The sequence below is a fragment of the Syngnathus acus genome, chromosome 11 (assembly GCF_901709675.1).
Source record: "Syngnathus acus chromosome 11, fSynAcu1.2, whole genome shotgun sequence".
In the NCBI taxonomy this organism is placed as follows: domain Eukaryota; kingdom Metazoa; phylum Chordata; class Actinopteri; order Syngnathiformes; family Syngnathidae; genus Syngnathus; species Syngnathus acus.
The window spans coordinates 2,308,938-2,322,428 of NC_051096.1; the positions used below are offsets into that span (position 1 = coordinate 2,308,938).

The 13,491-nt window shown below is 42.9% G+C and overlaps 2 protein-coding genes and 1 long non-coding RNA gene across 4 annotated transcripts in view; 1 reads left to right on the forward strand and 2 right to left on the reverse strand.

The window, feature by feature from the left end:
- LOC119130207 (fibrinogen C domain-containing protein 1-like) overlaps nt 1–13,491 on the reverse strand; it is a 559,732-nt gene that overhangs the window by 251,238 nt on the left and 295,003 nt on the right. The gene's annotated exons all lie outside the window — the stretch shown is intronic.
- LOC119130446 lies at nt 782–2,050 on the forward strand. Of its 2 annotated transcripts, none has more exons than XR_005099402.1 (4): nt 782–901; nt 1,524–1,655; nt 1,758–1,905; nt 1,992–2,050. It is a non-coding gene; the product is annotated as an uncharacterized LOC119130446 (long non-coding RNA). The 2 variants fall into 2 exon arrangements; XR_005099403.1 differs by having other exon boundaries at nt 803–1,012.
- Nucleotides 3,090–6,110, reverse strand: LOC119130332 (zinc finger protein OZF-like). The gene is made up of 3 exons (XM_037264155.1): nt 5,421–6,110; nt 5,068–5,257; nt 3,090–4,715 (listed from the first exon to the last, which is right to left on the reverse strand). Exons 1-3 carry the CDS (start codon nt 5,608–5,610, stop codon nt 4,076–4,078), a joined length of 1,020 nt encoding a protein of 339 aa, XP_037120050.1. The 5' UTR covers nt 5,611–6,110; the 3' UTR covers nt 3,090–4,075.

A 13,491-nucleotide genomic window follows, 5' to 3' on the forward strand; every position in this document is an offset into this window, starting at 1 on the left:
TGAGTCACCCCGCTCACCCTTTGTTTGAACTTCTGCCCTCTGGGAGGCGGTACAGGAGCCTGCGCTCCCGCACCACCAGACTTTCCAACAGCTTCGTACTCCAGGCTGTTAGGATCCTGAACTCGCTCCCCCTTTCAGCGTAGCGTCCTGTTCTTGCTGTATGCTCACTGGCTCGGTTTTGCCCCTCATATTCAATGGGTTATTGGTCTGTTTTTATTCATCGCTCATTTTATTTTATTTATTATTTATTATTTATGGTTTGTGCCTACTTGTTTTTGTTTTGTGTCGCCTACTTGTATGTCTCGTCACCGTGGGATGGAGGAAACGGAATTTCGGTTTCTTTGTGTGTCTTGACGTATGAAGGGATTGACAATAAAGCTGACTTTGACTTTGACTTTGACTTTGATATATGGCCCAAATATAGACAACAAAATTAAATCCATCAAATATGAAATATTAAAATCTAAACCAGCTGTAAGTCGTATAAATAATGTAGGAATGTTGTATTGCTTCATTTTAAACAACCATTGAGCCGTGTAAAGTGTGGTTATTATTTTAACCAGACGTCTAAATGTAGACTTTCCTTAGACCATGTGTACGATTAAATTAAATAGTGTATATCATTTAATATATTTTAGTGAATACCGTTTATTCGCCCAAAATATGACTCCATAACCGGATCAGAGTAAAATAGAATATCAACTCGCACGAAGGGCGGGTGGGGACGTATTTGTATCTCCCCCCACTAGGGGGCAGAAACTCACTTTTATTTCCGGGTCGTCTGATTTCAGAGGAACCGGAAATAAAAGCGAGTTCCTTTAAGGAAGAAGCAGAGAGAGGAAAGTTTGCTGTGAGCTGCTGAAAAACAACAGAACAACGAGACAAAGAAGGGCTGCTTCTTGTGTGTTCGAGGCTACGTTGTTTTATTCTGAACAATTTCGAAGAAAGACGGTTCTGTGTGTTCAAAGAATGCTTTTGCGAGTAGTTTGAGTTTGTGTGGGGTGGCGGTTCGGTAAAGTTAACTTTCTTTACTTTTTAAACGTGGTTAAAACTCCTTTATCTTACATTTTTAATGTAAGGCATTATATGTTGCATGAAACATATCAAATGACCCAAATAAATCGAATAAACAGCTTAATGTAGAAAGTGTACGTCTCTAAACATTTTTGCGCCAAAACAGGATTATTTGTTTCCATTAGCGGAAGAAACCAATGTCTTTTTAAAAGTTAGAATCTCTGGGAGTAGCCTACATTTAAAAATTACATTTTATTTTTGACAATTATCCTGCATGCTTGCGCTCTAACCCAGTTTTTAATCATTTTTATGTATGTTTTATACATGTAAGAGTTGCACATCAATCGTTCAAGCTGCTACTAATTTTGAGACAATTTTCTTGAAAAATAATTTCCTGATACTTGTAGTCTTGTAGTGTAACATGTTATTACAGTTGTTTTATTAATTTTATATCAAGAATTTTAGTATGTCCAATCTAAATGTTCTTTTGTTTGTTTTTTCCCCCCCAGCCGAATTATGTCCTCTAATTATCTTAAAGAGTGGAGGAGGAAACGGAGTAGAGTGGAAGCTCAGGTTTTGGGTCTTCAATCCTTGTGGAATTAAAGAGCCTCAATGCAAAAAATGAATGTGGACCCAACCGGGTAATTAATATTTGTCATACTGACAGTTATGTGATTAATATGGTCTTTCTTCATGAAAGTACTAGTTATAGTCACACTTTATTTCTTCGTAATTATTTATAGTGTAACCCAGTCTATAATGGGTGGTGCCCAATTGCCATTGAGCAATCTGCCAGCGATGAAGAATTGCCACAGGAGGATCTTGAACCTCAGGTTTTGGGTTATTCTTCGACAGCTGGGAGGGTATACAAGTACCCCATGCCAGAGAAAAGTAAGTAACAAGTTTTTTTGAAGGGATTAAACTAATTGTCATCTCTGCACTAATTAATTTTTGTATTATATTTCTGTTTCTGTCAGGGATGAGAATTTTCTGTGGATCCGCGGATTTCCGTGTTTTTTCCCGTCGGAAGTATCATTTTCGTGAATCGTGTGGATAGATCTGCATTTAACCCATCCCCGTGTGATTTTGATCCATCCCCTGGAGGAAAGGGGAGCAGTGAGCAGCAGCGGTGCCACGCTCAGAAATCATTTGGTGATCTAACCCCCCAATTCCAACCCTTGATGCTGAGTGCCAAGCAGGGAGGCAGTGGGTCACATTTTTACAGTCTTTGGTATGACCCGGCCGGGTTGAAACTACAACCTTCCAGTCTCAGGGTGGACACTCTACCACTAGGCCACTGAGCTGGTATTTAAACCTATTACCAAGTATAGTGTTTTTTATTTTGTAAAATTATTTTATTTTTATATTTTGAAAGTTTTCCATTGTGGCCTTTTTTATTCCTACATTATAGAGCTATTTTTTGTGACTTATTTCTTTATTATTATTATTTTTTTTACACATTTTGACTGTGATAGTTTGGATGTTTTAAAATGCATGTATTTAAATTTGCAGTTAACACCAAGCTAACATAATCATAACGGTGTTACCGAAACCTAGTTGAAAGTCCAAAAACACACTATGTATATTTTCACAACAACCTTAAACTACACAAAGGTAAGGGTCTTTTAGACCGGAAAACGGGTAGTATTTTTTTTTTCCGAGCACAAGCTCGTTTAAGGTATTGTAGTGTAACTAGTGACATCTAACGTTTACACATTTTTTTTCGGCTGTTGTCATCTATATCTCACCACACACTGCTTTGAAACATTCCTGCCTTAGCCACAAGACAAAAAGCAAGATCATCCAAACATCAAGCAGGTTATAATTCTAACAACCATTAGGGAGTGCACTTGTACGTTGACAACACGCCTCACACACAGCTCTGCATCCTCATTAACCACTAGGGGGTGCACCTTTACGTTGACTAACACCCCCCCCCCCCCCCCCCCCCCCCCACACACACACACACACAGCGCTGCATCGTCAATGACGTCAGAGCAGCCCAGAGAAAGCTTGGAATGGAGACTGCGCCCTTTGGTGGCCACAATGGGAATGGAATCGAGAACTTTTTTTTCTAAACAGACGAGAGCACTTCCTCATGTCTAATAACGGCAGAAAGGTGAAAACACAACTACGATTACAACAATTTGACGCATGCAACACATACACTAAAGCAGGGACACCTCAACTGAAATGCAGAAGCGCTTCTGGTGTGCTGCAGACGGATGACAAAAAATAAGCACATGTGCCAATATTGCACAGGCGAGTAGTTTTAATTTTCAAATGCACGTCGACACAAAATTTATTCAAAGGGATTTTAGCATAAATAAAAATTCAATAATGGCACATTTTCCCACATAAATCAACTTTGTCAAAGACTTGAGCATTAGTTTGTTTTCCATAGGTACCAAACGAAAGGGCTGGCTCACTCACGTGCATGCATCTCAGTTTCGGGTTAGGGCAACTGTCAACGCTGTTAAGGGTTGGGGGACAAATCAATGTTGCAATTGCGATCGACATTACGCGGCCGTGACGATTAAGCTCTTCTTCAAATTTTGGCCTCGGGCTTAGAGGTGCTGATATGCGATGTCTGCCCTTCAGTGGCTAACACTCTTTCAATGGCTCGGCACTGAGTGAGTAGGACGTTCCCCAGTGGCATAATGCTCCTTGTATTGATTATTATATATATATTATATCTGACAATTAAAAGTGCTGGTAAAAGAGTGATTTTTTTTTCCCCTGCAAAACACTCGAAGAAAAACTAAACCTCCAGTTTGGTTGAAGCGCCCTTTAGTAACTTCAAAGATGACTGACCCGCTCGATCTAAATCCGGGTCTCCCGGTAGCGCGGCTCTTCGGCTGTGATTTTTCTTCATCCGTTTCTGTTTGGCACACACAAAAAGTGACGTTAAAGCAGAACCGCGAAAAAAAAAAAATACACGGATAATGGTAAAACTAAAGTCCTCCTACACACACTATTCACAGATGATGATTCCCAGATTTAATCCTTGGCTAAGTACAGAAAGAAAGGTGTCGCTCGGGTTGGTTGAGAGAGCCGGCCGTCAAACGTCACTTTTCTCCCCCGCGTGCCTCCTCATGTGCATGGACAAATGGCGCTTGCGGGTGAAGTTGTTCCCGCACACGGAACAGGCGAAGGGCTTTTCGCCCGTGTGCGTCCTCATGTGCGCAATCAAAACACACTTGAGGGAAAAGCGGTTGGCGCACACGCCGCAAGAGAAGGGCTTGACGCCGGTGTGCGTTCGGGAGTGCGCCGCCAAGTGCGAGCGCTGGCCAAAGCCCCGGCCGCACACGGAGCAGCCGAAGGGTTTCTCCCCGGTGTGACTTCGCGTGTGTGACAGCAAGTGCTCCCGGCGGCCGAAGGTCTTGCCGCACACGGAGCAGCTGAAGGGTTTCTCCCCGGTGTGGATCCTCATGTGGCGGCTGATCTCGTAGCGGTACTTGAAGCTCTTGCTGCAGGTGGAGCAGGAAAAGGGCTTCTCACCCGTGTGGCCTCGAATGTGGCGGACAAAGCTGTCCTTGCGGCCGAAGCTTTTGCTACAGAAGGAGCAGATGAAGGCCTCGTTGCCCCGGGACGCTCGGCCGCCCTCGGAAACCCCGCCCCTTCCCTCGCCGTCATCCGTCTCGTTGCGCTCCGACGGCGGGGACGAGCCGTTACGTGGTCGGGCTTCTCCCGCTTTGCTCCTGACATGAGGGAGGGGGTGGAAAACAGGCAGAGAATTTCCCATCAAGTTCTACGTCGAGCAGGAGAGGTACGTTTGTTTGCGCCTCGTGCAAAGGCAGTTTGTGCTGACGTATGGATGTAACATTTGACTGCGTTGGTGCCTCAAAGCTCAAAGTAATTGAACGGCATTGTGTGGCAATTACAAACTTTTATTGGGGGGCAGCAAATGTTGGTGCATTTTTGCCATTCACAGAAGAACTCAGAGTGCAAGTTTTACTGTATTTGACTTGCCTATCGAGCACCAACCTGCAATTTTGTAAATTCCTTATTTGTGATTTGCACGGATTTCCACTTGTGATTTTGAAAGCCTACCTAAGATGTGACCACTGAGCCGGGTCATCTTCGTCTTCTCTCTTCACGTGGAACTTGGTGATGTCATCCTCCCGCAGAAGGTGCGGGAACTCGGGCCGGTCCTGGTTCTCGTCCTCCTCCTTAACGTGGGACGGCTCGGCCTCCTTCAGACACTCGGGCGCAACATCATTTTCTTGACATGTCCTGATGGCTACGGGACAAAAAGACACAAACACGGTACGTCATACACACACGACCCCACCTACAAACATTTGACACTTTTAACACGCCCTTCTCGTTTTACGACCAGATTTTTCACATACAAAAAGAAGTTTTATAATTTTGCGTCTGGAGTGGCCGTTAAATGAAGCGACCTTTCGCGCCCAAGCTTCCCGGATGTTCGCGAGAGTCCAGCAGTTGTCGTTGTCGCTCGATCTCCTCTTTAGATCGGCAAAGTTCCTCCTCGTACTCGGCGATGGTCCTTTCGAACAGTCCAAAGATTTCTTCCATGGCGGCATTGAGTCGCTCGTTCACCAAGGCTCTCAGCATCCGGACTTTGCACATCTCCAAAGTTGACTAGTTTCCACTCGCCTTCTCCACTGGCTTCGGAAGCAAACGAACTTCCGGAGTTGGCCTCTTAGCAGTTAACAGGCTAAGCTAACAAACAGAACGCTCCGCGATTACACCGATTCGGAGCTTGGGTTGTCGTTGACGCGCAAAAGCGGAAAGATTAAATATTAACAACCGTGACAGTTTAGTGCTCTCAGGTCGTCGACATGTTTCTCACTGCGTCCAAAAACAAAAAAAATCTCACTTCCGTTTGTTTTTGTTGTTTTAAAATGCGTGGTGTTTCTCGTGCTGCCACCTAGGGCATGGGAACAAAGAGCACCTCGATGGTGATGGGCGTTTGCCCAATGGGGTTGATCTTGAATGACGTCACGCTCGCTCATAAATATTCAGCAGATGCGAAAGGTTGGACAAACGTTGGAATGGCAACAACTGCGGCACGCATCATTTTGGAGGAGGACGACGTCCCATGAGCGAAATTCCAACATGGTTTCGTTGCCAAACAGTGTGGAATAACTTAAAGGTTGGCTGACATGCCGAGACCTTAAAGTCAGCTGAAAAAAAGTCGTTTTAGTCGAGAGGTCTGACACCTACTACGGCGTCCTTTTTACAGCGGCTTTCTCTCCCTAAGGCACAGGTATCAAACTCAAGGCCAGATACGGCCCGCCACATCATTTTATGTGGCCCGCCAAGACAAATGGTGCATCAAATTCCTGTGTCATATAGAATTGCAAATTATCTTCACTTTTAATATCTTTTTTTTTTTTTTTAAATATTTGACCAGTCTGATTTGAAAACGACTTACAGTCAAGCCTCGGTTTTCGACCACAATCCGTTCCAGAAGGCAGTTCGAGAAGCGAATCGGTCGAATTCCGAATCTATTGTTCCCATTGAAACAATTTTAATCCATTCCAAGACAAAAAAAAAAAAAAAACTCATTTTTTAAGCATTTTTTCATTTGCGCATTTTTGTCCGATCGCGCAACTGCAGCGCACCGCCGAACGCGCAACCGTAGCGTGTCGCCGACCGCGCAATTGCACCGAGCTGGTCGCATTATTGTGACAGCCGTCGCTAAAATTTAGAAAATATTTTTAAAGTCCTGATATACTTTCCAAAATTTAAGTGGACCTCAGTGCGCAGGGAGCTTAATTTGGTCCGATCGCGCAACTGCAGCAGCGCACCGCCGAACGCGCAACCGTAGCGCGTCGCCGAGTGCGCAACTGCACCGCGCTGATCGCATTATTGTGGCAGAGCGGTCGCTAAAATTTAGAAAATATTTTGAAAGTCCTGATATACTATCCAAAATGTAAGTGGACCTCAGTGCGCAGGGAGCTTAATTTGGTCCGATCGCGCAACCGCAGCGCGCCGGCCGGTCGCTCACTGCATGTCGCATTGCTTGAAGAGCGTCTTTGTGTTTTAGGATGGCTTTACTGCTCCCACTTGCATTCTTTGGTGGCATGATTAGGGGTTAATACAATCCTCAAAGTAACGAAAATACAATAACAACGGAGTCAGTCGGCATCCGGGCCGCGCGGTCGGGTTTTCTCGGGTCCCCCCCGCTCATCTCGCGAGGTTCGACCTCCAAATTATGTTCGACAACCGAAGCAAAAAAAAAACCCCATCTAGAATTGTTTGTTCGAATTCCGATTTGGTCGAGAACCGGGACGTTCGAAAACCGAGGTTTGACTGTCAGTTTCTTTTGTAGCTTTGACTGTATGTAATGTGAGGTGCTCATACATTGATTTGGGTCGACAGCCATAATGGCCCTGCCGAAAGAAGCTATGACTACAATGCGGCCCGCGAAAAAAATGAGTTTGACACCCCTGCCCTAAGGCGCAATTTGGTAACTCTCGGTTGGGTTAAGCTGTCTTTCATGAAACCGTCGCGGGGATGAGTTTATTGACACTAGCCCACTAGCTGAGTTTAAGGTAACTACTTCCGACCAGGTCTGGCTCATTCCGATGTTAAGGGTATATTCAAGAGTTTTTATTCGCCATGTTTGAGTGTGCCAAACAAGGAATTTGACTTCGGTACATCACAGCCTCTGTTCAATGTTTAGGTGACTAACAACACTCAAACATCCCCTGATCTATATCTGTCTTCACTAAGAACTGAACGGTTCAAAGTATGACTGTGAAAGGAAATCTTAAGCTTTCATTATTGAATACAGAAGAACCACGCTCCACATCGTAAAATGTACGTGAAAAAAAAAACAATCAATCATCAAATCAAAGGATTATCAAGAGAAAGTTTAATGAATAAGGGAAAAAAGTGACACATCTCAATTGTTCGTACAAACGACGACAATTCCACTCGCCGTTTCTCATTCAAGCGAGAATGATGCCGTCGCAAACCTCTTTGGATTGTAAAACTCAACATTCGTAAAGGGAGGGGACAAAAAGGAGACTGAGGGTATAAATTGCTGGAATGGGTGGAGTAATCAGTTGGCCTCGTTCCCAAAATCCAAATTTTGGTTCAAAAAAAGAAAAGAAAAGAAAATGCAACTTAACTACTAAAACACTTCAAAGATATTCAACACAACATAACTTAACAATGATTACGGGGTCCCTTACTTTAACAGTCCTTACTCACGTGAGAATACATTCATGTATGAATAAAACATCCATATTGAATACATGTTGATGATCCATCCATCCATCCATCCATCCATCCATCCATCCATCCATCCATCCATCCATCCATCCATCCATCCATCCATCCATCCATCCATCCAACCAACCTTGTGACATCAACAACCATGTTTGAAAATATTCAACTGAAACGACGCAAAAAGGAAGAAAATGAAACTTAACTCAATAATCAACGCAACCAAACTAAACAATGGTTATGGGTGGGTACCCTTACTTTAACAGATGTCATTGGAATGCTTCAGCTGTTAGTTATTTTATGGCAAAGCAAGAGAATGTCAAATGTACCCTTACTTTAACCGATGTCATTGTAAAACACAACTTCATCGAACACTCACTAACTTAACACATAATCAATCGTAGCTAACCTATGCTTATGGACACTCCTTATGTTAACAGCTGTAAGGGATTTTATGATAGCAAAGCAAAACATCCTAAAATGATCCAAAAGTGAGTGTGTGTGTGTGCGTGTGTGTGTAATTCAAAACAGATCGTGTTTCCCGAGTCAATAACTTCGACTAATCCAACGACGGATTTACCATGTCACGTCAGTCTAAATTTGGCACCGTCTGCTGGTGAAATTTGGAACTGCAACAGCGCCGAACTGCTTTTTAATAAGAGTTTATTTTGAGGAAACATGCAAACATGCAATGCTTAACGAGTATCTTTGTATACCGAGATCCGGCATAAGGGCCGTGTCAAAAATTGCCGCCTCCTCATCTAAATCCAGTCCCAGCTTTGTACACAGTATTCCTCTGAAGTCAGGTCCTAAGACTGCTAATTTTACCAGCAGCTAGCATGAAAAGGCCTCGGACATGATGTCGCCTTTGGAGTGGTTGAGTTAAAACGCAAACACGCACACTCGCCCTTTAGAAGGAAGATGTCGTCATAACCGTGGCTGGGGTCTCACCTCTTTTATGGCCTGCAACCAAGTGTGTGTGCAAGCCTTTTTTTTCACTTTGCTCCTCACCAAGTTTTTGTCAGCTTCTGAGAGGGAGACAACAATATCCATCCATCCCTTTTCTGTACCGCTTTATATTTGCAATGAAAAATGAAAGTGGTACTTCAAAATTCAAGCACGTGTGGTTCATTAGTTAAACAAGTTAAGAAGGAATAGATGGACTTCGATTTCAACTGTGGAGTCGAGGCCAAAGATTTTCGGTAGTGAATGAAAATGTTGTATTTGACTAAATTTGTTGCTTCAGCCTCTTTCTTTTTCTAGTCTAAACACTAGAGCCTAACAGATTAATTGTCCCGCTGATTAAAGGCACATAAGACATGATTGTTGATTATGGCGGTGCCAATGGACAAAAAGCGTGTTTTCCATGAAGACGACTACGATTCCAATGAGTGCCAATGCTTTTCTATTTGAGTGGCAGTGTGAATATAATCCAGGTGATGAAAATAATTGTTTAAACACAACACTAGATTGATGCTAAAAAGAAAAGTTTATTTTTGGTTTGAACCGTATTCCATTGTGCATTGATTGTGTTTTTATCCTCGCTGATCCCTGACAGTCATTTCTAATGTGCCGCTGCCATATGCATTTACACAAGACTTGGCCTTGCTTTGGCTCTGATCCAAGCCCAACTCGGAGGTTTGCTCGCAGACGGAAGTGACTAAACTTGTCTCCCCTTTTTTGTGTGTGTTTATTTGCGGTCTTTTTTGTTGCGAGTGAAAGGCGTCTATGATGTCACGTCCACCCTCGCCAAATCAAAGACGTGCAAACGTGTTAGGAGCTTTTTATGACGTCACGTGGTGGCCGACGTCCGTGTAGCATCAGAACACCCAAGCCGATTGTGACTAGTTTAGTCCGTCCAGCATTTGCTTCGGAGTCGAATTGTTGACTACTTGCGTGCAATCGTCTCTCCCGTGAGCGATGAGAACGCCACTGGCCGTGCGGCTTGTGCGTATTCTTGCGTGGATCGCCGCGTGGACCCCGTCAGGTGAGTAATTTGCGACTTTTGAGTTGTATTGGTACAGAAGACGATAAGGGCCAGTGAAGGGGAAAAAAAGGGGTGACAGGATTACAACTTTAAAGTGAGAATTCTTTGACTTTGGACTTTAAAGTCAGAAAGTGGGAATTCTCGCTTTAAAGTCAAGTCAGACTTTAAAGTGGGAATTCTCACTTTAAAATGGGAATTCTCACTTTTTAGTCTGTATTCTGAGGAAAAAAGTCAGAATTCTGTCGCTCCCTCCCCCCCTTCACTGGCCTTAATCCTTTTTCGTATATTGGGACTTTGAAGCTGTCATAAATCATCTTTTTTTCCCCCTACGGCATTGTTGTGTCCATTGATATTCTGCTCAGACATGAAATGTGCCAAATTAAACGGGTGGGCTTGTATGCGTCTCATCACTCCTGAATGCAAAGGATATAAAGGTACAACCTTTAGATAGCAATGTTTGAAAGATGTGGGAGGGCAAGTGGAAGGCACCCACCCCCCACTGGACTCCCAGACGATGAGAACGCGCCCGTGACGCTCGTTCTTTTATTAGGCGCCGCTTTTTTTGTATTTATTTTTTTATTTTTATCCATTCAATGTTTTACCTGGTAAGTCAATTGACAACACTTTCTTTTTGTAGGTTTAATAAAATGCTAATAAATTACAGAAACAACAAAGGTTTTTTTTTTTCTAAAAGTACATATAATGCCATTTTGTTTTGTTTCATTTCATTTTCGAATAATGTTATTTTGGTCTTACCGCTGGGACTTTTTCTGGAGTTCTGGCGGTCCGAGGACGATCGGTTGATTTTTATTTCAATGCTGATCCACTGGCTCTGAAGTTAGTAACCCAAAACAAGATTGTGTTTCGAGCAGGTACGGGGTCATGTTGTTGGATTTGGTTCACAATTTAGGAAGCGCGCTATCCATGCCTCACGGCAAAAGCCAGAGCCAATCACCTGTTATCCAATTTACTCCATGCATGTTCGTTTTCATCAGGCATGCGTTAAACAGTTCCTTAAGGGGCGTTATGCCATTCAGGCAATATATCAACCAACATTTGTTATTTCAAAGTGCACAGAATATCAGATCATGAAGTTACAAAAACCTATGTCATCACATTTATAAAAATGTGTAGTTATGTCTTCTTTATTGGTTTGGTGTGCAGGTATAATTATATGCTTAAAATGTTTCTTTTATTGATTTAATATGTGAATATACTTGTCTGCTTATGTACTGTATTCAATGAGGTTTGAACATATCTGTTTTTGTAGCTAGGCAGGACTTTTTGTATTTTGAACCCCATTCCTTCAATGTCTACCAAGTCTGAAGCGCAAACGGAACGCTCGTTGTGTTGCAGTTACAGATTCATTCTCTCTCCACAATGAAAGCGCGATGCTCACCGGTCCAATTCATGTTAGCAACTGAAACGAAACAAAATAACATTATTCGAAAACGAAACGAAATTAAAATGAAACGAAACAAATCAAAACGACATTATATCTATAATGCGTTCTTTTCGGGGAAAAAAACGTGTATCTTTAATTTATTTGCATTTTATTAAACCACGAACCGCTAACTCAATGGATATTAATCGACCAGCTCTACTGCCTGAGCCAAGTCCGCAACGCCACAGTGTTTTGTGAAGGTAAACCAGGGGTTGGAAACCCGCGGCTCCAGAGCCGCATGCGGCTCTTTAGCACACCCCTAGCGGCTCCCTGGAGCGTTTGCAAAATTGCGTAAAAATGGAAAGATATGTTGTTTTTTTAAATATGGTTTTTAGGTGGTAATCATGACACAAACATTCTTAGCTGTAAAAATATATGTAGTTGTAAATATATTAAAAATACAGAATTTCAGAATGGCGCTGAATAGCAAAATTGCGTCATAGCCTGCAACACAGCATAGGCGGTCATTTTACTGGTTCTTTTATCACAGACAAATTATTTAGGTTGATTTACCTGACATGTTTCGGCGTCATTAGCTGATAGACGCGTCACAACTACACCAGTGACACTCTGATGAAGGCGGAAGTACGCGCCGAAACATGTCAGGTAAATCAACCTAAATAATTTGTGATAAAAGAACCAGTAAAATAATCTGTAAGTGAAGACTAAATGAACGTAGTACAACTAAACAGCATAGGCGAGTTGTAAACAAACAGGTGTGTGAGTGACGGGCCATGGATTCAAAAAGAGAAAGATTGCTGATGAGAACAGAGGCTTTAAGAAAGAATGGACTGAACTATTTGGTTTCATTGCCAATGCTGAAGGATTGCCTGCATGTTTAATTTGCAATAAGAAGTTGTCAAATAACAAGAAGAGCAATTTGGAGCGACATTTTCAGCTAAAGCATGCTAAATTTGCTGCCGACCACCCAGTTGGAACTGAGAGGAAAGGTGGAGAGATTTGAGGACCGAAAAACAGTTTCAAGAAGTGGATTGCATCTCCAAACGCCACTACTGCTGCAAGTTTTGTTGCAGCCCAAAGTGCAGAAAACCGATGGCGAGTACATTAAGGAGTCATTCATTAAAATATCAAGAGTGCCTATTTTCGGACTTAAAAACAAAATCGAGATCATTCAGAAAATTAAAGCCATGCGTCTCTCCGTAAAAACAGTGAAGGAAAGGATTATTAAAATGGCAAATATCACTGATCAGCAAATCAAGGACATCAGTTCAGCTCCAGCTTTCTCAATTTGTGTGTTTTAGTCAGTGATCAAGCAGGATTTTTCTCTATTTAAGTTGTCCTTTTGACAGGTAATCCATTTTCATTTCGTCCAATCTGAAGAAATAACACGAGAAAATATGCACTGGAATGAATGCTGGTTACAAAAATAACCTAATTTTGCTTTAAAGAAATACCGATTGAACCAACTCTAATGCCAAGGCGCTGCTGACAAGACAGTTATGCCAGTATGTCATACAAGTCTCAAATGTGTCCTCAGCCAATTCTAAATCACAATGTGAGGAGGGGTGGAGTTTTCACGAGTTCAGTTGCTACAAGAAGATGGAGACCCCCAACGGTTGGCTGGGGGCTCGGTACGACTGCTTCTGGGAGGGCGGCGACCTGGTCTCCATCGCCTCATCGGACGAAGAAGCCTTTGTGAAGAAGCAAATGGGCGATGACCCCTTCTGGATCGGACTCTCCAATCTGGTGAGACGGAAGCGCAAGCAGTTGATTCTCTACTGGTATGCGACTGACAACCGGGATTGGTCTGTGCAGAAATGCAAAGAGGCTTGGTGTCGGTATGACAAGGTGCAAAAGAAGCTGACTTGGTCCGATGTCC